Source organism: Oscarella lobularis, chromosome 9 (genome assembly GCF_947507565.1).
Source record: "Oscarella lobularis chromosome 9, ooOscLobu1.1, whole genome shotgun sequence".
NCBI classification, from domain to species: Eukaryota; Metazoa; Porifera; class Homoscleromorpha; order Homosclerophorida; family Oscarellidae; genus Oscarella; species Oscarella lobularis.
Genome location: NC_089183.1, coordinates 2,623,131 through 2,643,620, shown reverse-complemented (window position 1 = coordinate 2,643,620; position 20,490 = coordinate 2,623,131). Strand labels below are relative to the sequence as shown.

General features: G+C 46.6%; 5 protein-coding genes across 9 annotated transcripts; 1 reads left to right on the top strand and 4 right to left on the bottom strand.

Annotated features, from left to right (window-relative positions):
- Positions 1-764: 764 nt before the first annotated feature.
- Positions 765-2,660, bottom strand: LOC136191220 (uncharacterized). Its single transcript, XM_065979527.1, has 3 exons — positions 2,186-2,660; positions 1,031-2,047; positions 765-980 (listed from the first exon to the last, which is right to left on the bottom strand). The coding sequence occupies exons 1-3, from the start codon at positions 2,610-2,612 to the stop codon at positions 901-903; spliced, it is 1,524 nt and encodes a 507-aa protein (XP_065835599.1). The 5' UTR covers positions 2,613-2,660; the 3' UTR covers positions 765-900.
- A 4,042-nt stretch (positions 2,661-6,702) lies between these two features.
- Positions 6,703-11,598, bottom strand: LOC136191133 (uncharacterized). 5 transcript variants are annotated; one of them, XM_065979430.1, is made up of 24 exons: positions 11,541-11,598; positions 10,585-11,488; positions 10,361-10,472; positions 10,229-10,300; positions 9,999-10,161; positions 9,768-9,945; positions 9,590-9,698; positions 9,440-9,509; positions 9,265-9,354; positions 9,089-9,205; positions 8,918-9,034; positions 8,780-8,860; positions 8,474-8,728; positions 8,340-8,410; positions 8,169-8,286; positions 7,985-8,114; positions 7,845-7,933; positions 7,666-7,786; positions 7,441-7,614; positions 7,273-7,374; positions 7,132-7,227; positions 7,066-7,076; positions 6,977-7,014; positions 6,703-6,920 (listed from the first exon to the last, which is right to left on the bottom strand). In XM_065979430.1, exons 6-24 carry the CDS (start codon positions 9,874-9,876, stop codon positions 6,812-6,814), a joined length of 2,007 nt encoding a protein of 668 aa, XP_065835502.1. In that variant the 5' UTR covers positions 9,877-9,945; positions 9,999-10,161; positions 10,229-10,300; positions 10,361-10,472; positions 10,585-11,488; positions 11,541-11,598; the 3' UTR covers positions 6,703-6,811. The 5 variants fall into 5 exon arrangements, with proteins under 5 accessions (XP_065835502.1, XP_065835501.1, XP_065835500.1 ...); XM_065979429.1 differs by having other exon boundaries at positions 9,999-10,173; positions 10,585-11,584; XM_065979428.1 differs by having other exon boundaries at positions 10,585-11,584.
- A 2,969-nt stretch (positions 11,599-14,567) lies between these two features.
- LOC136191444 (uncharacterized) lies at positions 14,568-16,726 on the top strand. The gene is made up of 9 exons (XM_065979768.1): positions 14,568-15,099; positions 15,146-15,294; positions 15,344-15,526; positions 15,587-15,734; positions 15,795-16,037; positions 16,105-16,165; positions 16,224-16,297; positions 16,360-16,437; positions 16,488-16,726. The coding sequence occupies exons 1-5, from the start codon at positions 14,568-14,570 to the stop codon at positions 15,890-15,892; spliced, it is 1,110 nt and encodes a 369-aa protein (XP_065835840.1). The 3' UTR covers positions 15,893-16,037; positions 16,105-16,165; positions 16,224-16,297; positions 16,360-16,437; positions 16,488-16,726.
- On the bottom strand, positions 15,837-17,020 carry LOC136191443 (BTB and MATH domain-containing protein 38-like). The gene is made up of 2 exons (XM_065979767.1): positions 16,681-17,020; positions 15,837-16,630 (listed from the first exon to the last, which is right to left on the bottom strand). Exons 1-2 carry the CDS (start codon positions 17,018-17,020, stop codon positions 16,218-16,220), a joined length of 753 nt encoding a protein of 250 aa, XP_065835839.1. The 3' UTR covers positions 15,837-16,217.
- Positions 17,021-19,712: 2,692 nt separating this feature from the next.
- LOC136191442 (BTB and MATH domain-containing protein 38-like) lies at positions 19,713-20,490 on the bottom strand. The gene is made up of 2 exons (XM_065979766.1): positions 20,241-20,490; positions 19,713-20,180 (listed from the first exon to the last, which is right to left on the bottom strand). The coding sequence occupies exons 1-2, from the start codon at positions 20,488-20,490 to the stop codon at positions 19,768-19,770; spliced, it is 663 nt and encodes a 220-aa protein (XP_065835838.1). The 3' UTR covers positions 19,713-19,767.

Below are 20,490 nucleotides of genomic sequence, written 5' to 3'. Positions count from 1 at the left end.
ACAGTAGAGAGGCAACGCGGTCAAACGAATGCGATTGCGATCGAGTAGAATATTGAGGACTCCTTCTGTGAGCTTTCCACGTCGAGCTAGTCCGTCGATAATGCGGTTGGCGATAGGCGAAGGCAAGCACACTGAACACGTGGGGTCCCCGAGAAGAATCTCGGCCACAGAACGCAAGGGAAGAGCCGGTATGTCACCCAGTGAAGACAAGCGCGGAACGAAGAACGTTTCGCACAGGCTTTGGACGGCCCAATCGGACAGCGTGTTGAGATGAACGTCCATATGCCGAGTTCAATCAGGGATACTGGTTCAATCCGGGTTTGTGAGAGCCCAATTAGCCGTCTCCAGAGATAGAGTCAAAGTCGAAGAAGAGACGCAATATTCCTGATCTATGCCTTCTGGATGTACGAAGGCACGATGAAGAAGTCCCGTATTCGGCGTTCCACCTTGTCTTCCGTCTTCCCTGCCCGTCGCGTCCCAGCGTCGTCGCGCTCGCGCCGACTGGACGCCGCTTCAGTCCGACCGGCGATACTAACTCTCGTATCTATTTCGAATACGTGCCGTATCGAAGCCATCGCTCGAAAAGGCGCGTCGCCACAAAGCGAACACAAAGCTCGATGGATCGAACAGAGAGGCCCATTCGAAGGAGTTCGCTGGGAAAGAGGGGCTAATGGCGAGGCGAGTTTGTTCAGAAATTCGCATTAGCTAGTAATTCAGTACGTGTCACGTACCCATGCGTTTTCTCGCAAGCTAGGTCAGTCAGTCGATGGTTTGCACCGGGTACAAGCTAAATCAACGAACAAAACCGTGCAGGCAAGGAGACAATTAACAGGAAAACAACAAAAAAGAAGAAGCATTGTCCTAAAGCCCTTTCTAACTTAGGGCCATTGTCCTAAAAGTTTAGTTCATTCCACGCCACATAACAATGAGACAAAGGACAACAGCTATCATCATTCCGGCACCAACTCTTGACTCTTCGGCTAAGAAATCAGAAGGTGGTAACTATCAATCTACATCTATTCTCAATTACATGTTGTCGGGCACTCGTTGGGCGTAGCAGTTTGAGCGAACTTCCTATAGGCGCACGATCCCCCGTTCATGCACGACGTCACAACGTTCGCCGTCTCCTCGCCGCTAATCATAGACGCACGCGCCACGCGAAAGTACCAGCACAAATCGCCGGCGAAGAAGAGTCGGCCGCCGACCGGTCGACGCACGTCGTCGAAATCCTCCCACGAAGCGCCGACAGGCCAAGATGGAAATCCGCCGAGTAGAAGCGGATCCTTTCCCGGTGCCGCCATGTAGACGTTCGACGGCTCCTTGCCGAACATGTTGCGAAACATGATCGCGATGTCATTTATAGTTTTACTCCAAGCCTGGTCTATCAGTCGTTCGGCGTATCGTCCCGTGACGTAAATGTGAAGGACCGTCTTGTTGGCGTATTCGGGCAAGTGACTCAGTGTCGACGTCATGTCTCGTATCCAGTTGTTATTGAGATCGTGCGTCACGTACGTGTAGAACTCGTTTGCGAGCGACAGTTTCGTGTCGAAAACGGCGTACAGGACGGTCGTCGTCAACATGTCGAACTCGCTCCACGCGAGACGTTTCCAAAAGGGTATTTCGGGTGTGAAGGTGACCAAGCCACGCTGGAGCACGCCGAGACTGAACGTCACGATAGCGTAGTCGCCTTCGTACGTCGTGCCGGATTCCGTTGTCACCGTCACGCCTGACGACGTGTAAGAGATCGACGTCACTTTGGCGTTGAGCACGAGTTTATTCTGCATATCGCCGGCGAATATCGTATCGCTCATGCACTTGGGCAACACTCGCGCCGGCTTGAGCTCGTTGCTGCTGTAGTAGAATTGCAGGGTTTTGGCAATTCCGTTTGTAGGAGACAAGAGGAATAGATAATTCGTGGCCGATTGAGCGTGCAACGCCAGTCCGTGATCGAGTTCGAAGAAATACCACTCGAGTATCCAGTCGATTGGCGTCGTCGGATGCCATCCGTACAAAGTTAGTAGAGCTCCAAGACTTGGTGATCGCGAATCTAGAGTAATATGAGATGAGGTCCCTGTTTGCATCATGCAGCCATCTCTTTATTTAGGGATCGTTAGTAATCATATGCATCATAAGTAGGCGTTCTAGACCTAAAAAAAAAACAAACGCGACCACCAGAGAAGCTTACCTGGTATGTCCCCGTTGTCGTACGCCCTGGCCGCCTCTGTCAAAATCGAATACAACTCGCCTAGACGTCCATTCGTCACTGACGTGATGTCGGCGCCGGTGTCGTTTATCATAGTCAGTGCAATCGTCCCCGGCTCCGACCAATCGAGATTGCACTTTTGGAACCACGGGCCAAAGGGATCGCCACCGGGCGTTGTGTCGCGCGTCCAAGAGAACGAGTCGGCGGCAACTTCGTCGATTGCTGCGGCGGCGAGTCTTCCTCCTACGTGATCGCTTCCCTCCAGGAGGAGAAAATCGACGCCGTTGTCTTTGAGCGTTTGGGCCGCTTGCAATCCGGCGAGACCGCCTCCGAGAATCAAGACCTTTCCTTCGGCTAAACGTGCCGTGATAAGAAGAGCGCAGAGAAGGAGCGCAAAGCGGAATGGCATTGTAAATGTTCCTTTGTTGTACGTAGCTGCCCGCGCACAGCCTGTGAATGCCTCTTGTAACTCGAGACGAGCATGCGCGCAGTTGGCGGAATGAAAACAGGAATTTTCCTTACTTGCCTTATTTCTTCTTTTTTTTTCTGTTTTTCTTCTTTCTCCTCATGCAGTCAGGCAGGTACGTCTATAACTGACCCTAAAGTCGCCTCCACCACTTAGGATTTAAAGACCAGGGGAAAAAAGCCTAACGCGCGATAGTTGCAAATAGCCACAAGACAATGCTCCACAATAGAAACAATGCAGACAATAGTCACTCACTTCAAGTTGATACACCGTGCACGCACTATCTAACTGTATAAGCAAGCATTCATACGCGCGAGAGCATGCGTGTCCCGTTTCGTCTCTACCCAAGTCACTCGCCCTCAGTTAGTTTGAGTATGACTTCTTTTGCTTGAGGCAGCTCCTTTATCTTTCCCGCCACAAATCCTTCCGGGACAAAAGCCGGCGAAACTGTCAAACCGCACACAATGCCCACGTGTCATCCCTGAGCAGATACGCGCCGAACCACGTTCCCTTCTTCACCGCGTGAAAAGGTCGCTGACCGGAAGTGACGTCAGAGCCCACGACGTGCTTCTCGCGTGACCGCTCTCGTTTGCGTCCAATTCAACGACGACGATAGGCGAGCCGAGGTAGAAATGATACATTTCATCTGCGTCAACTTTGTGCATGAACGATCGATCTGCGTTGCGCAGAGCGTAGTAGATGTGCGTGCTGGCTCCGCGAGCGTCTTTCGCTGATTCGTTTGAGGATTGGGCGCGATGAACTTCTCTATAGTGGCCGTAGCAATTGCGAGGGTAAGGCTCTAAGGCCAATTCAGTGACGATCTGCTCGAACATGACGATTGTAAGGGTCAGCTTGGGCGACAGCTAGATGACTGGTTGTACGGGTGTCCGGTGTCGACCGGGGGTTGCGCTGTTTATTGCATGCATGACGTCGTCGCAGATCACGACTGCTCTCGAGTTAGCGATTCGTTCCCGATTCTGACCACGATTCATGTACAGCTATAACGCCTCTTATAGTTTTGTCAAGAGCGCAGATATCAAAAAATTGAGAAAATCGCTTTTAGAAAGTGGTGACGGAATTGGGACAGTCTACTGCTTTCTTCTATGGGAGTACACTTGTCTGCTGTACGTAGGCTAGCCCTGGGCCACCATTCCTCTTATATCTCAACCGATTTCTCTCACCATGCAGAGAACGAGTCGATTTTTGCCAATTTAAATAATCAATTAATCGTTCTCACAAGACATCGAAACCAATTACCACAAATAAAGCAATAAATTTTTAAAGCGGTTCTTAATTGATCATGCACTCTCGTCCTGCTCAATCTTCTTTGTGTACCGGACAAGCCTTCATTACTGCGTCGAATAGGTCTTTCAACTCCGCTGGAATTGAGAGCCTAGAAAGGACATCGGCACCGACTTCTTTTCTCAGAAGGCACAAAGGACACAAACCAGTTTGATCGAAATACTCCTGAGCATCAAAGTCGCTGCAAAAGTATGCCAGATGTTTCCAGCCAAAAGCAGAAACAGCGGGGAACTCAGAGCAGTTGCAAACCTTCACTAAAGGCACAAGTGTCGTGTAATAATAGAATGGTTGACTTGTTCGTTCAAAAAAGCCTTTTTCATAGTCGCTGTTTCCGAACACCTTAGCAACCAGAGCATCTTTCGATTCGACATCGCGAGGCCAGATTGAGTCCAGTTCATCGTTGACAATAAGGAGTGCAGCCAAATACGAAGAAGCGAAACGCATTATTTCATTCGGCGACGAAGACGACGCATCGACCAAGACCTTGATGACCTTTCGCGAGCACAGGACATGAGCCAAGACGCCAATTTCAGCGATGTACGACAAGAATTCAACAGCCTTGCAGTAAACGCTATCCACTATCCAAACGCCGTGATCGTCGCGATGAAAATGAAAATATGAACTTCTCAGAGCCACTTCTGCCAAATTGTCAACAGCTTCAGGAACGTCGACGAAGTACTGAAACAGATTCGGCAGCCCACGGCACAGCGAACAGAGAGCACGAAGAGTGTTATTAGCTTGGGGAACAAAGTCGTGGTAGAGGTCAAACGAATCATATCGCAATCTTACAACGTCGCAAAAGAGGTCGCAATAGAGGACATCGCTTAGGCGAACGCACATTTTAGAAAGATAGCTTTGATTTATAGCCAAGTGTTCACGAGTAATTTCCGGCAGTTTCTCGAATAATTTGAACAGATATTTATACTTCCAAAACGATTTCTCCGAAATATTGCTAAAGACTGCCATAGCCAAATGCAATAGACGAGGATGCGGACAAATGAGCGACGAGAATGACAACAGAGCGAAAAGAAAACCTATTTGTACTTTCGCGCCACACCAGCCATAGTCCCAATAGTCCCGAAGCAGAGGGGTAATCCTTGGATTCAGAAAGTGCTGAAAAGCAAATTCTAGCAGACTACAAGCAGAGTGGCTTAAAACGAGAAGCTGCTCCCCGTTTCTCAGTCTCATTAGATTGCGGAGAAAGTCAGCAATGTTCTCTTCCACCCCATACCGGACATCCTTTTCTGTCTGCAGGCGAAGAAGTCCAGCGTAAATCATTGACGAAACTGGAGCAGGAATCACTTCGTCGCGGCGGAAAGGTAACATGTGGTGACATTGAATAACAGCATGAGAAAGAGAAGCATAATTCCTCAAGGCATGCTTACTGCGATAATCATTAACGTTTGCCCCAGTAGAGATTTGACAGTCCTCTGCACCAGGTTCTCTCCACTCTCGACATCTGCTAAAATTCTCAAGAAATTTGAGTTGACCGAATCGATTGGTGGCTCTTAGAACGTCGTATACGCAATCAAGGGAAAGAGTGTCCGAAGAGTCTAGGTGAGTAAGTGAAGGAGAACAGGTTAGAATTTCGTAAAGAGCTTGCTTCACGCTTGCTCTTCCTTTATACATGTTGCCGCACCAAGACACATACGAGAGATCGACACTGCTCAAATAACCAAGCTTAGTAAAAAATTCCGAAATCTTTGAACGTAGCGCCGGAGTGAATTCCAATTCCGTGACAGGGACGAACTTTAACGAATTGAGGCCGAGATGTTTGAGACGAACACATGCGAGACAGTCAGCCGTGGAGAACACTTCCAAAAGGCTAACAGGAATTCCAGAAATGCATAGATGCTCCAATAGAGGTAGACTCGAAACGAAAGTACGCAGCTCTTCACGAGAAACGGACGTGAATCCAATATCCAAATGCTGTAGATTTGAAAAATTCGGAAGCTCGACTAATCCAATTTCGCCGACGACGTGACGAGCACAGAAGCTTGTCAATGACGTCACGCACTTGTCCTCTACGATTTTCAAAAACGGAGTCGACAGATCCGCCCAACACGAACTGAACGATATGTCAATGCTCGTCACGTTGACCAATTCCGCTATTTTGTCGACGAATGCGTTTGGGTCGATATCAATGCAGTAGAGAGGCAGCGCAGTCAAACGAATGCGATTTTGATCGAGTAGAATATCGAGGACGCCTGCTGTTAGCTTTCCACGTCGAGCCAGTCCGTCGATAATGCGGTTGGCGATATTCGAAGGCAAGCACACTGAACACGTGGGGTCCCCGAGAAGAATCTCGGCCACAGAACGCAGGGGAAGAGCCGGTATGTCACCCAGTGAAGACAAGCGCGGAACGAAGAACGTTTCGCACAGGCTTTGGACAGCCCAATCGGACAGCGTGTTGAGATGAACGTCCATGTGCCGAGTTCAATCCGGGTTTGTGAGTGCTGAATTAGCCCGTCTCCCTGTCTCCCCCCCACGTACCATCGGAAGGGCGTCGGAAGGGCATCGGAAGCTTCCTTTAGGTAAACAAACATATTCTTACTCTTTGTGTCCTTAGTTCGATCGAGTCTACGGCCTTCCATTCAGTTTGAAGATATGAGACTCACACAATAGGGACTGCAACTGCTTGAAAGTGCATAGTGATGAAACAAGCGGGTTTTGTCTATGCTTACAGGTGAGGCCCCTTCTCAGGATACCCGCGAGATCAGTGTAAGCACAATAGAATTTCATTTGTTGTAATATGTTTTTAGAGGTGTATGAGACATGTACCACTGATTCAAGGTTGAAAAATCGCGTTGATATAGACACAAATAAATACAGTATTGTTTTCACAGGGAATCAGCTGTGCGGCCAGGAGAAAAATCCCACTTTGAGATCAACGCGTCCTTAGTCTGCGAGCGAGAGGACATTGCTTTTTCCAAGGAAAGCAACTTCTCTCTAATACAGGGTCTCTACTCGTCCGATTCTTTTACTTCGTTATTAATCACACTTACTTGACGGACATGGATTCGGGTTCTTTATCGCCGTCTTCCTAAACGAAAAAGCGTCGTAGAGGACGTGAAAAAAGCGAATAGACACTCACGTCACTTCCGTCTGCGCAAAAAATTAATTAGCTAACAGCTAATCGAATATTTCTAAATAGTTTTACTTTGTGGCGATGGCGTCGATTTCGATGCAACGCATTTCGTAGGTTTGGGAGATATAGGAGGCTTCGGCCTTGCCAATACGCCCAATGTTGCTGATCCTAAATCAACGTTGAAGAAGAGCTGCAAATATCCCTCGTCTATACCTTCAGTTTTCGACCTCCTTCTCGCGCGCGTTGGCTTCCCGTCAGACACGGCACTATCGTACAAATCGTCTTCGTCTTTGAACGGATGACTGTTGCGTTTCTCTACACAATAGCTCGATATAAAAAGGCTCGGCTAATTAATCTATAAATATATTTATGTAATCCGACCTACGACCGGTTTATTAGAAGTCTCCTCGCTTTGCGTGGGAAGCGCTTGTTCCGATGGGAGATTCGACTTTGCTCGTGCAATTAGAATGGGGCCCATTTTTCTCGTCACTTCCACGTACGAATACTCAAAGCTGTCGTCGCTTTCGTTCGACTTCGCATCCGTTTCGACGCCTTCTACAGTATTATCGATTAACGTATTTAATCTTTAGGTACTTATAGGCTTGCCTTCGACTGTGGACATATAGGAATCGTTTTCAGTGAGAGCAATAGGAGATGAAGCGGACAACGGCGATCTGTCTGATGCCTCCCCTACAGACGAAGCGGACATTGTACTTTCAGTTAGGACCTTCGAAGCGAGGTAAGAATTTAATTAACGATATATATATATATCAATAAATCTATGCCTGTTTTTTGCATCCTTTCACTTTGCTTCGGCATTTATCGTGAACGTTAATTTTGCACGCTTTGCATCGGAATCCTTGGTGAAAAATTCCTGAAATAACAGTGTGGTATTTTAAACGTTACGATGTCTGGACTTATAAACCCTTGAGAAGGTTTCCGCAGTGAGAACAATTTGTCATTTTTCTATAGCTATGCTGTTCGAACGTGTGAGATGATGAGACCAAAGGCAAGCGGCTGCTGGAACAAAACTGCCTTTTACGAAGTTTCTTCAACTAGACGCAAAAAATTGACGACTTGATTAATCAATTAATTAATTATTATTTTACCTTTTCTCCATTGGCTACAAGTTGGCTTCGAGCGAGACGTATCTGCTGTTTGATTTCCATCACTTGCTCTTCCAGAGGCCCACTAGATTGCGACTGACCGTGCTGCTGCTCAGCGTAACTAAAAAAACCTTTATTGAATATATAATAACGGAAGTGGTTGTGGGCATCCACCATCTTTGCACGTCCATCGCCGATTCCAGCTCCATTTGTTTCTCTTTCAGCGTAGCCGTTAACGTCGTTGACTGGGCAAAGAAGCAGAGTCAAGATATTCCAAATAGGATATATCAATGAATTTATTTATTAACCTGATCTGAAGCGTTAAGCATCTCTCTATCCAAACTCGGATCGTCAACGAGTTCTTCGCCATACAAAGAATCCGTCACAAGTTTTTCTGTTACGCTTCTGAATGATTTCGGCTGTTGATACACATTGAGTGGCAATGTCGTCGGTTGGAGTTGACGTATGGGACACGATTCCATAAACGCGTTCGCTTCGCCGGCCAAATTCAATTTTTTACACGTTGCCGAAACGTGGCCAAGACGCTCAAAAATCGTAGACCACTAAAAGAAGAAGATTAGATATATAAGAATATATTTTTTTCGACGTCGTGCCGTGTTTCTTGTCAAGCCAAGCATGTTATCGCATTTCGCTTTAACGAACTCGGCCACATCGAGACGAATATTCATTATATCCTAATGGCCGATAATTAAATATTAATTAAATAGCGTTCACGCGGCTAATACGTGTACCCTTAGAAAATCCGGCAATTCGGATCGGTAGTGATTGGAAATGAGCGCGTTCGAGCTCCAAAGGGCGAGAAGGTAATCGTTGTGAGCGCGATGATAGCGTCTACCAAGACTATCATGCTACGAAGGGGGAAGTCAAGTGAGGGAGTTCCTAGATAAATATTTTCGATATGCCTTTGACGACTTCTTCGCCCACTCGGCCCACTCGTCGTCGCGCTCCTTCAGCGTCTTGGCGACGATTTCGCACGACTTTCGAACGTCCTCTTCCATCGGTTCCCTATAGGACAGCACCTGGAAGGAATCCCTTCAATATGTTTATTCAGTTCTGTTTTCTTTTTGTGTAAGGATGCCTTCTTGTAGAGAAGCTTTCTGCTTGTGCACGCATCGGCCAGAGGCTGAACGACGGTCTGATCGACATTCAAAGCCAGACGAGAGAAATCCTATATACGGAAGTAAGTGTATGGGTCATATCTACCCACGACACGGACACGGTAATAGATAAAATAAACGTTTACGCCTCCCTACCTTCGCTTCCTCGTTCACTTCAGCGAGCAAAACTTCCCAAAATCGATACAAGTGACCTTGCCAGGAAAATCTAAAGCCACGTAGGAAAATTCGAATTTTTTTAATGAAAGGCTTGTCGTGAACGCTAACGACGACCGTTATACGACGAACCTTTCCTTTTTCGACTCGTCGCTGCGTTTTCTGAAGCCTCTCACTAAGTTCTTTAGATCGTTGCTAAATTTTTCGTACGTCTGGCCGAGTTTCTTTACGAAGTCGGATACTATGATATAGACGTGGGGCGTACGTGAGACGTTCGAAAGAACGTACGTGCGAGAGGATCGCACCGCACCTGTTTCGCCGAATCGAATCGTTCCTTTGAGACTCGATCGCACGACGTCGTGGCAATCGTTCTCCGAGAGTTCGGCTAGCTTGAATACGAACTCAAAGTCGGAAGTCATTGTGTATTATTGGAGGGGAGAAGAGCTTCGGCGGACTTCGCACTCGAGAGAAGAATGACGAACTGTTTCCTATCATATATATATATATACACACATAGGAAAGATTTAGCATTTTGCATTACCCTTATTACGTTTCCGGCTGCAGCTAGAAGCTGTAGAGTGTATAGAGCAAGACCAGAACAAGAACTACACTCCAGGGGCGGATGCACTGCTGGTCCCGTTCGGTGTGATGAATGGAAATAGACACGGGACATGGAGCAGACACCAATCGTCTCGACGTCTTTTCTAGAAAAGAATCTTTCCAGTAAAACGAATTATTGATTTTACATTTAATTAATCGCGTTTTGCTTACGGGTGCTGGAATTCTGGTGCAACGTTTTCCCCAATAATTAGAGGACGAATGCCCTTATTAGGTCTAAGGGTACTACGTAATAAAATAATAAGGTTTTGAGTAGTGATTGTGGAGCCAAGGATTGTTTCATGCCTGTTTGGCATATGGTACTTTGCTGTCTTCCTCTAATGAGACATGGTACTAAATCAGTTGTGCTAGAGGATGCTTCATCCGGCTCTGTGATGAGCTTCAGTCCGTTCAGTGACTGCACCGATCAGATATTGTAAGACAATAATTAATTAATTAATTAATTCTAGCTTTATAGGGGTACGTATACATTCGCTGGCACAGGTCGCGTATATAGTTTCTAATTTTACCTGAGACTCGCTGTTAATAGCTTTTAGCGATGATGTAACTGAAAGGAATGTCGCCGTAACACGAGCCCTAAGGTCCCTTTCCGCTTTCTCGTGTGGAGATACGAGCGTACTAAATATAGCATCGTTCCCTTTTGAGCCTCTCGCCTGAGAGTGTCTGAAATCTAGTACAAGCGTTCGCTTATCCCTCTGCGACCGTGTGTGTAACCGCGACCAGAAAGATTTCAGAAGAAGGATCTGTTCGAATAGTAAACATCCGGGTGTTTGGAGTTCTCCGTCCGCGAGAGGAAATCCGACGTTATCGCAGCCATCCGACGTCGCTAAGGCTTCTTGTATTCACTATGGGTTCTGCCTTTATGCGGAAAAAGACTGGAACTCGTCCGACATGCATCCCGAGCATCGTATCCATGGAACGTACGTCGTAGTTAGGCCGTGCTTCCAGCTTATTTGCTAAAATCTCTACGGAAGCAGCTCACTGTCTTGAAATCTACTCGTGTTGATCCTGACGCAGCGGCACAGACACCGACATTCTCTTCGACTCTACGCAGAGGTACGTGTAGGAAAGAAGTGGCTGCCGATTTTGGAGACACTGCTCCATCGCGGCGCAGAACGAACAACCAACGACAAACTGGCTGTCTGCAGTCCGCGAGAGCAGTTTGTTCGAGTGGGTCCAGACATTTGCATTGTCGCCGTCAACAAGGCTACACCCACGTACAAGCGCATCCCCTCGTACGACAGAGCGGCCTTGTCAACACTTTCGCGTTTCTTCCAATCGACACCTGCGTCACTCGCTCTTTATAGGCTTATCTTTTCTTCGATCCATTGTGTTTTGCTCTCGACGGCCATGAATAATTTGCCAAGTTGGGTTCCAGAAGACGCCGTTCCGAGTTACGTCTCCGAGTTACGTCTAGCAGGGGATAGTTTATTTCCGTCGACTGAATTCAGATTTCTGTACATACTAACAGGCACCGAGTCAAGACGCTTATAATCGCAGGGAACGTGATGCACGTGGGTGATGCACGTGGGTAGCACCCCCTTCGCCAAATTCGCGAGCCAATCAGAATTGTACACGTTTAGCTATAGTCCCGCATGCGCTTTTATCTTCTACGACATGGCTCAGACTCAGGCTGTTCCCAACTGGAAAGACTTAGAAGCCCGTCTCGCCGACCTGATAGGAAGCCGTCTTGGATTCCCCCGTCTTCTGTCCCGCCTTTGTTCCAATAAGATACTAACGTCTGATGAGTTCGACTGTCTCATACGCCCACGAAACGACGACGACGCAGCTCGCGATCTTCTCCGAATTATTCGGCACGCACCGCGTCCAAGTTTCGACGAGTTTTGGATCATCTTAGGCACCGAGATAGACGGTGGGAACGATCTTCGGAGCCTCGAGAGACGAGACACGCCCCTTAGTTCGGACTCATTTGACGTCAGAGTACACTTCGTTGACCCATCTATGGCTGACCATCTCCGACCCGGTACCGAAGGCGTTCCCGTTCAGGTCGCTCATGAACAAGATGAAACTTCGAGCGTCAACGCCTTTCGCGCAGACAGCGATCGCCGCCAGCACACGCCTACTAGTAGCTCGCCTTCTCAGATGCAACCAGATGGTCAGCGCCGAGGCGAATCTCTCCAAGCTCCTCGTCAGATTATCATCATTGAAGTTGTTAGGTCTTTGGAAGATAAATTTAAGAAGCATGAATCGACACTTAGAGAAATTGTGCTGCACTGCCTGAAAAATGCGTATTCTAAACCAATCGAACTTGAGCCTATTTTTCCTCCTGAAATAAGTCGGAAGCGGACTTTTAGAATTGGCGCTGAAGTGAAGATCAGGATACTCTTTCCGAATACCAATGTTTCCTGCTTTCAGTTTCAGCCTAACGACGCAATGATTAAGGCACACCTATGCAGGATCATGGATTTGAAAGAATCTGACTTAGAAATATACGTCACTGAAGGCTCCATTACATTGACACTCTTTGCTCCTGGTCAAGGCCTAATCAGTATGCTCGTTGGTCTCGGTCAAAATGCCGAGCTTCTCAAATTTTTGCTTGACGTAGATAAGTCGGCAAAGATTAGTTTTGGCGACCTTCCTTATGTTTCAGTGTCTGTCTTCAGTAGGAGGAGCTCGCAAAGAGCAACAGTTGAAAAAACGGAGATAGTTGTAAAGGAACCGCATGAGATCCGCGGAATCGGAGATGCTTTGCCTTCGAGAGATTATTACTCGTTCATGAAAGGTGTAGGAAATTCCGCAAAGAGTCCAATGCAACTATTTGATGATGAAAGCAGAAGGTCTAAAATACGCGCGAGGTTATCGTTCGAAAAATTCAATGAAGAACTGAGCAAGGCAGAAACTGAAGTAGAAATTGATCACATAGGCAGAAACTTTGAAAGACAAACAGAAGTTGAAATGGAATCTGTTATTCAGCGTTTGAAGAAACAATATCATCTAATGGCAGAGGAAAAGCAGGGTGAAGAGGTCAAAGCGTCTTTTGAAAATTCGTTGCGTCACGGTGTTTTTGAATACAATATAAAGCGCGAGTACGATTTCCAAAAAGAAAGATTCCAGATGCAACAAGAACACAGAAAACAAGAACTTTATTTCGAAGTCACTTCAAACTTCTTATGTGAAATCACTGAAGAACTGCTTAAGAGAAAAGAATCTGGACGAGGGATATCAGCGGAAGAAGCGGAAGATTTGTTTCATAAACGGTGGGATGCATTTGAGCCAAAAGCGATAGTCCAACTCAGACTTAAACGATCAGATACTAGAGCAGAAGTCCAGGAACTGTTTGTTGAAGTGGCAGCAAGCGCGAAGTACGAAGTCGCATCCATGCCTCAGTCTGAGCAAAGCGGTTTTTTCTCGGGCAAAAGCTGGACTAAGTACGTGACTTTGCAGACTTACCGTTCAAGGTCAGAAAATGATTATGATTCTTCGTCTTTACCTGAAATCATTAAAGAAATTGTCGAAAAGACGCTACGACCTATACGAGATGAAGCCAAATCGGTTGTAAATAATCTCATTGATTCTCTAAGCGGGTCCAACCCGCGTCCTTTTGATCGCAAACTCGTGAAAGCGACGGTTGACGAAGCTGTATCAGTGACTGAAAGAGCAGAAGGAACTTTCACAAGACTTGGAGGATTTCTTTTTTTAACTACTCAGTTCATGACTGATTTCGTTTTCGATTTGGCGAGTAAATCTATCGATTCTTTGCTCGCTCAACAGACGAAAGACGAAGAAAGAGCAAAGGAGAAATTGCGTGAAATCAAAGAGGAGCAACGTCGGCATTTTCTGGCGTTTATTAAACTATAAGACTATAGAGCTAAAACTTTGGCGGGGGTATTTGAAAACTCGTATACAAGTGTGTGATGATATGAAGCATAATTAGACGTAGATCGAAATGCATGATTGTTCACTTATGATGTTATCTGCTGCAGAGACGCTCGCAAAGTCTTTCTTTTCGTTTGTGTGTGTTTTATCTCTGTAATCATGCAGCTGCAATAGATATGACATGCATCATTTTCTACTCCCCGGTCAATCGCGACGAGGTGGACGACATATGATGAGATCCAGAGATACAAATACGAATTGGCTTCTTCGTCCATTAGGTAAGCGAGAGAGAACGCGAACGGCTCCGATACCGCGAGTGCATGGGGCACTGCTCAGTTTACCAACGGTTGCTACACCAACGAGCTACTGTGTAATCCAGAGCCGATTCTCTTAATCTTAAACGATGCAGCGATATCCCTCAAAGTCTAAGAACAAAAGCTAATAGCCAATATGATTTTACTAGCAAACCTTGGGGACGATATGACGATCGAATGCAAGCAGCGCGGTAAACATTTATTTCAGCAGAACAGCGAACATCAAACAAAACGACAAAAGAGGAAGCCTCAGCAAAAATTCGCGAATGCTGCGCAATTTTTGGAGAATCATGTATTGGGAGTTTGTGTTTACGCGTGCGCAGTCGTTGTTATACAAATAAATGACATCGCCTCGTCGCGAAAACGACGTCTCTCCCGAGAAAAGGCGTTATCACGAATGCGCGTTGGTCGACGACGATCTTTGCATCTTCAACGGCTTCGACGACTCGAAATGCTTTCCTCGAAATAAAATCTGGTCGACGAACGTTCGAAGAGCGGAAAAGAAATGGATCGGCCGATTGACTCGAGGCCGAACGATTCCTCCGCCTTGTCAGGGAGCGCGATGCGCCGTCATAGACGAGATGATCTACTCGTACGGCGGAAAAACGGAGAAGGGTCGTTACCTAGGAGACGTTTATCGTCTCGATTCGAAGGAAATGGCATGGATCGAAGTAGCCACGCCCATCGGAGGAAAGAAGCCGCACGAACGTCTGTTCTGCTGTCTGTGCGCGATTGGATCGAGACTGATTATATACGGTGGAAGGAGCGCCTATAAGATTCCTCTTGACCAACTCCAGGCTGGAGCAATTCAGGAAGGATTCTTCTGGAGCAATGAAGTCTACGAATTTGAATTCGAAGAAGGAAATGAAAAAGGTGCAATACATGTACATGATTCGTATAAATTCGAAAAATTAATTAGGAAATTGGTTGGATTTGGAATTGAGCGGAACGCGACCGAAACCTCTTCTGGTCGCTGCCATGGCAACCATCGACGAACACCGAGCATTACTTCACGGAAAGGATGCGAACGAAGACAGTCACTGTCATTTGATGAATTTATTTCAAAACGTAAACCTTATAAAAATCGAAATTAAATATTTTTTATAGATTTTCATAGACTTGGACGATCGTCGATTTCAATGTGAAACCGTCGCCAAGACACGCCCACACGCTTTGTCAAATAGTGACCGAAGAATTAGAAGATAAATCGATTTGTCTTCTCGTTGGCGGTGTAATGGTCGACGAAGCGAAGTCCGACTACGTTTACATTCTAGATTGTGACAATTCCAAAGCGTATCAGGTTGTTATGCAGGATGCTTTAATTAATTAAATATTATTTATTGACCGTTAGTTTTTTTAGATGGACGTTGATCCAGAATTTGGAAACGTTAGCGATCATACGTGTCATTGCGTGCGGAACGAAGACGAGAGTGCTGACGTCATTGTCTGTGGTGGAGTCGAGTCGAGCTTTTACACGTACATGCCAATTGTTAGCATTATTTGTCTTGGTAAATTTTGATTAAATATATATACAGTGTATATGTAATATTACTGATGATGTTTGGCAGATGGTAACAACGAGTCGTACGCGAGAATTGAACGAGAAATTCTCGCGTCAAGAGGGGCTCCAGCAAGTCCATCTCCGCGTCAAAAGACATTGGAGTGATGCGAGTTCGACGACAACGACGAAGAACAAAAAAGCTTGATTGATTTATAATTTTTGTACGTAATCACGACGAAAAATTTTCTCTCAGGTTTTTATGATAAGTATTTTCAAGGCACTGGACTCTGCTCACCGTCAATGCTCCCAAGTATTTCTATCGTAATCGTTGATCTCTGTTGCCAAAGGCAACTTATTTACTTGACTAATATTATTAGTTATCAAGGTTGATGATCACGTGAGCTAGACACAATTGGAAATATTGTAACCCATATCCATGTAAGTAGCGCCACACAAACAAAGCTACTGTACAAAGAGAGTTGAGCTGTTCTCACAGGGGATCAGCTGTCTGGCCAGGCGATAAATCGCACGTTTTGATCAACGTCTCCTTGAGACACTGGCAACGCTCTCGTAACGTTTTTTCTTTATTGCCCCAAACAAGCGTCTCGATTCTATCCGGAATGTGTTGATAGGTGTAGCGAATTCGTCTTTCGAGTATCTCGAGTCGAGTCGACTCGTCCAACCGGGTGAACGCATTGGAATTCAAAAGCGTGCGAAACGGATAGTGAATCGTTATGAAATTCACGGCATTCTCTCTCAGATGACGCAGCTTGTAGCGATCGGCCGTGGCAACGGATTTGAAGTTGAAGTCGCCAACGCTAACCAACGCTCTCTCGCATTGTTTCTTTATTCCCCACATGAGAAACTCGTCCGCAAGAGGCAGAATTCTGTCCGTCATTTCCGCTAGAAATGAAATTTTCAATTGCTGTAATTTTTCCACCATGTGACATTACCTGCTAGATTCTTGTGCGGAGGATAAAGAACTTGGAGCAGGTCGCACACGTCTGCCGCTTTTTTGTTCTTTAGTGTCGCCGTTTTCGTCTTTCCTTCGGCGAAATTGGTGTCGGCGAAGAGGGCTTCGAAGAAAGGCGACGATAGTTTTAGCAGCGTCTGATGGACGTGAAATTTCCGCTTCTCCACTATCAACGTGGCGTCGCTGTTCTTCCACGGTTCGGCGAAATCGGGGGGAAGGCCGCCTTTGGTGTACCGATCCGAGTGCAGCTGCCAGCTAGTGCGCGTGCGTGCTACTTCGCCATTCGCGATAGCCGTTGCATCCGTTGTTGGCGCAGCCATCGCGCTTCGCAGCGCCGATTCCTCTCATTGACAGCAGTTGCCACGCAAGGCAGACCCGATCGTGCAACTATTACACCGTCTAAAGCTGTCATTTTCCTCGTACCCGCGGAAAAAGGTTTTTTTGTTCAGGCTACAGCAGAAAGTTCTATGAACGTCACAAGCAGTAAGCATGCAGGCATCGTGAATAGCAACACACGATCGATCATAATGCAGCAGCGCAGAATGTTCTCGCCTACATTTCTCTACTGACGTTTCACGGCGCCAGCTACGGCGTTTGTATGCCTAACACGCCGCCTAACACCGGTCGGTGCCAATCTCTATAGATAGATGTAGCACCCGTACTCAAAACCTCTACGGTACACATCTTTCCCCGCGAGTCTTAATATTGTGCAGCAGCTAAGGAAGGGAAACGGTCGAAACATCGAATTTGTCTAAGAAATCGCTCAAATCGACAGTGGGAATGTCAATTAGATCAGGAAGGTCTACAGTAGCGACAGGGAAGGCAACGGATGGCGTCCATGCAGTGCCATCCAATCTGCCCAGCTGGTCAAATCACAGATATGGTTAAATAGTCAGTAGCGTTCAGGACGCTGTAGTCCCAATGAATTTTCTTTGTGAGTTTCTTGAAAATCCATACGTGATGGGACCGTCGAACATAGCACCACCGTTCAGCGTGTCTAAAAACGATTTGAACGGGTTGACAATGTCTCGAATATTCACTTTGGCCGCATTGAGTTCACTGCGGCACACGTTCAACGCCAATTCCACTACGGTGTCAGCAACGTCTATGAACACCTTTCGGATGCGATTGAAGTGCTTTTTTTGCTGTATAAATTAGAAGAGCGTTTTGTCTGCGTCATCAAGGACGCGTTGATCCAAGAGTGAGTTATCAAATGGCTGGGCAGCTGTGAAAACAACTGACTACAGTAGCTTGTTTGTGTGTACCTACGTATCTGTAAAACTATTGAAAAATACAGTACTTCGATTCATGTCACGCGACGTGACTACGGGGGTTTCCGAATATCCCTGATAATGGAGTCCTCAGAATCCGGTTATTTCACTCAGTCAGAGTCGCCTCGCTCCGACGGCTCTCCGCCGTCGTCGCTTCTGCTGCCGTTTTCGACTTTGGTCAAAAGATCTTCCACGGATCGCGACTTCGTTGTCAAGTTGGACCGGTCGAACGTAAGTCGTGCACGTGTCCTATGCAGTCGCGGATAATCGCTTAGATTGCAACGAAATCGCGTGAAAATATGGTTCGGGCTCGATCCCCTACTTATTCTGCCTCGTCTTGCTTAGAACGTCGTCACCGTCACGACTCGCAACGAAAAATTCGTCTTCTGCGAAACGCAACATCGAATTCCGTCGAGCGCCATCGCCGTCGAGCACTTTGCTGAACTGAGGCAAAAACTGCACGAAGAAAAGTCGTATCGAGTGGAACGCATCGCCGAAGAATACGTCTTCACTAGAATGCCGCGCGGCTCCGTCCACCAAGAGGCGGGGCAGGCTTTCGCCATGGAATTCGGTTCGTGGAGGAAGCCATTCACCTTTTGGACGTCTACCGAGCACGTCATCGATTATGACGACAGTTTTCGTGTCATTCCTGACGTTGCTGCAGGGCCCATTAATCGCCCAAACAAGACGACAGTAGTCATCGAGATCTCCGTCACGCACCCCGTTGACGAATCAAGAGTGTCTGAGTATCAATCCCTCAGTGACCTGCAGTACATCGTGATAGTGAACATTGGTAGCAATTTCACCTACGGTACTCCATCGACGCCTGATATTTCAGTTAGAATATATGATAACAGCGCGCCTAACCGTCTAATTCCAAAAAAATTCGATTTAAAGAATTGCACTTCATTCGGAATTTGCAGCTACACGTTTTCGGCGGTGAAGCTATACTACGGCCATCAGGTTCCTGCTGGAACCAAGGATTTTGTTTTTGATATGTACTTCTTGAGGCGATATGTTGAGCTAGCAATTGAAGGCAATTCTAGATGACTTGTGTGTACTGTGTAGCATTTGAATTGTGTTATTTTTGCTTTGGTAGTTTTGGTTGTAGCAGTTTGTCTAATTAGTTATGAAAAAGTCCCGTATTCATGTATGCTTAGTTCTTGTTTCGTTCTCTCGACCATACGAAGCCAACGCGAAGCTCGACGAGGCGTCGAGCGTCGCCCTCCGATCGAACAGAGCCCGCTGGCAATTTAAGGATGGGCTGATCGAGGCGAGTTTCTTCACCATTTCCGTATTTGCTGGAGAGTGACGCATCGCCGGTACGCAGGCGGAGACCCACGCTCGCTCGGATCACGCCGTTTCTCTCGATGCCTATAGCCCAAGAGATTCGTTTCGTCGCTGCAGACGTGTCACCACCGTCAATACGAGATGCAAGGTTAAGGGACACAGCCAAGAAAACAACAACAACAACAACAACAACAACAACAACAGAAAGAAAGATACACGTAAAGGAAAACAATCCGTTTTCCCTAAATTAATTAATGGTGGCAGTTAGAGTTGGCATATGTATGTACTATTCAATGTGGTGCGTGTTTGACCCTTGTGTTTCTTTTATCGTCTGTTGATCTCTGTCACCAAAGGCAGCTTATTTAGTTGACTAATTAAGAAATGAGGTATTGGTTATATCAAGGTTGACCGATCACGTGAGTTAGACACAATTGTATTTATGTAACCAATATGTAAGTACCGTAGCGCTACACAAACAAAGCTACTGTACAAGAGTTGAGCTGCTCTCACAGGGCATCACCTCCACGCCCAGGCGATAAATCGCACTTTTCAATCATCGAGTCCTTGATGCCGGCGACGACACGCGCTCTTATTTGATCTTTATAGAGCAAAAGAAGCGCTTCGATTCTACCCGGAAGGTGTCTATAGACGTGGCGTATTCGTCCTTCGAGTATCTTGAGTCGAGTCGAGTCGTCCAACAGGGTGAATGCATCGGAATTCAAAAGCGTGCGAAACGGATAGCGAACCGTTATGAAATTCACGGCATACTCTCTCAGATGACGCAGCTTGTAGCGATCGGCCATGGCAACGGACTTGAAGGTGAACTTGCCAGCGCTAAGCAACGCTCTCTCGCATTGATTCTTTATTCCCCACATGAGAAGCTCGTCCGCAAGAGGCAGAATTCTGTCCGTCATTTCCACTAGAAATGAAATTTTCAATTGCACTTTTTTCCACCAATCAATATTTATTATGACATTACCTGTTACATTCTTGTGCGGAGGATACAGAACTTGGAGCAAATCGCACACGTCTGCCGCTTTTTTGTTCTTGAGTGTCGCCGTTTTTGTCATTCCTTCAGCGAAATCGGTGTCGGAGAAGAGGGCTTCGAAGAAAGGTGACGATAGTTTTAGCATCGTCTGATGGACGTGAAATGTCCGCTCCTCCACTATCAACGTGGCGTCGCTGTTCTTCCACGGTTCGGCGAAGTCGGGAAAGTCGTCTTCCGTCAT

What these genes read in the sequence shown, in the direction of transcription:
- LOC136191220 (XM_065979527.1), bottom strand. Translation starts at nt 2,612, where the DNA reads ATGCCATTCCGCTTTGCGCTCCTTCTCTGCGCTCTTCTTATCACGGCA. An exon ending in CGACAACGGGGACATACCAG is followed by an intron (nt 2,048 to 2,185) that starts GTAAGCTTCTCT and finishes ATATTACTCTAG; the next exon opens with ATTCGCGATCACCAAGTCTT. An exon ending in CAACGAGTGCCCGACAACAT is followed by an intron (nt 981 to 1,030) that starts GTAATTGAGAAT and finishes CTGATTTCTTAG; the next exon opens with CCGAAGAGTCAAGAGTTGGT.
- LOC136191133 (XM_065979430.1), bottom strand. Translation starts at nt 9,876, where the DNA reads ATGACTTCCGACTTTGAGTTCGTATTCAAGCTAGCCGAACTCTCGGAG. An exon ending in GCGATGGACGTGCAAAGATG is followed by an intron (nt 8,287 to 8,339) that starts GTGGATGCCCAC and finishes AGGTTTTTTTAG; the next exon opens with TTACGCTGAGCAGCAGCACG. An exon ending in CTGCGGAAACCTTCTCAAGG is followed by an intron (nt 7,934 to 7,984) that starts GTTTATAAGTCC and finishes CTGTTATTTCAG; the next exon opens with GAATTTTTCACCAAGGATTC.
- LOC136191444 (XM_065979768.1), top strand. Translation starts at nt 14,568, where the DNA reads ATGACATCGCCTCGTCGCGAAAACGACGTCTCTCCCGAGAAAAGGCGT. An exon ending in TGATGAATTTATTTCAAAAC is followed by an intron (nt 15,295 to 15,343) that starts GTAAACCTTATA and finishes AGATTTTCATAG; the next exon opens with ACTTGGACGATCGTCGATTT. An exon ending in ACAATTCCAAAGCGTATCAG is followed by an intron (nt 15,527 to 15,586) that starts GTTGTTATGCAG and finishes TAGTTTTTTTAG; the next exon opens with ATGGACGTTGATCCAGAATT.
- LOC136191443 (XM_065979767.1), bottom strand. Translation starts at nt 17,020, where the DNA reads ATGGCTGCGCCAACAACGGATGCAACGGCTATCGCGAATGGCGAAGTA. An exon ending in TCCGCACAAGAATCTAGCAG is followed by an intron (nt 16,631 to 16,680) that starts GTAATGTCACAT and finishes TTTCATTTCTAG; the next exon opens with CGGAAATGACGGACAGAATT.
- LOC136191442 (XM_065979766.1), bottom strand. Translation starts at nt 20,490, where the DNA reads ATGACGGAAGACGACTTTCCCGACTTCGCCGAACCGTGGAAGAACAGC. An exon ending in TCCGCACAAGAATGTAACAG is followed by an intron (nt 20,181 to 20,240) that starts GTAATGTCATAA and finishes TTTCATTTCTAG; the next exon opens with TGGAAATGACGGACAGAATT.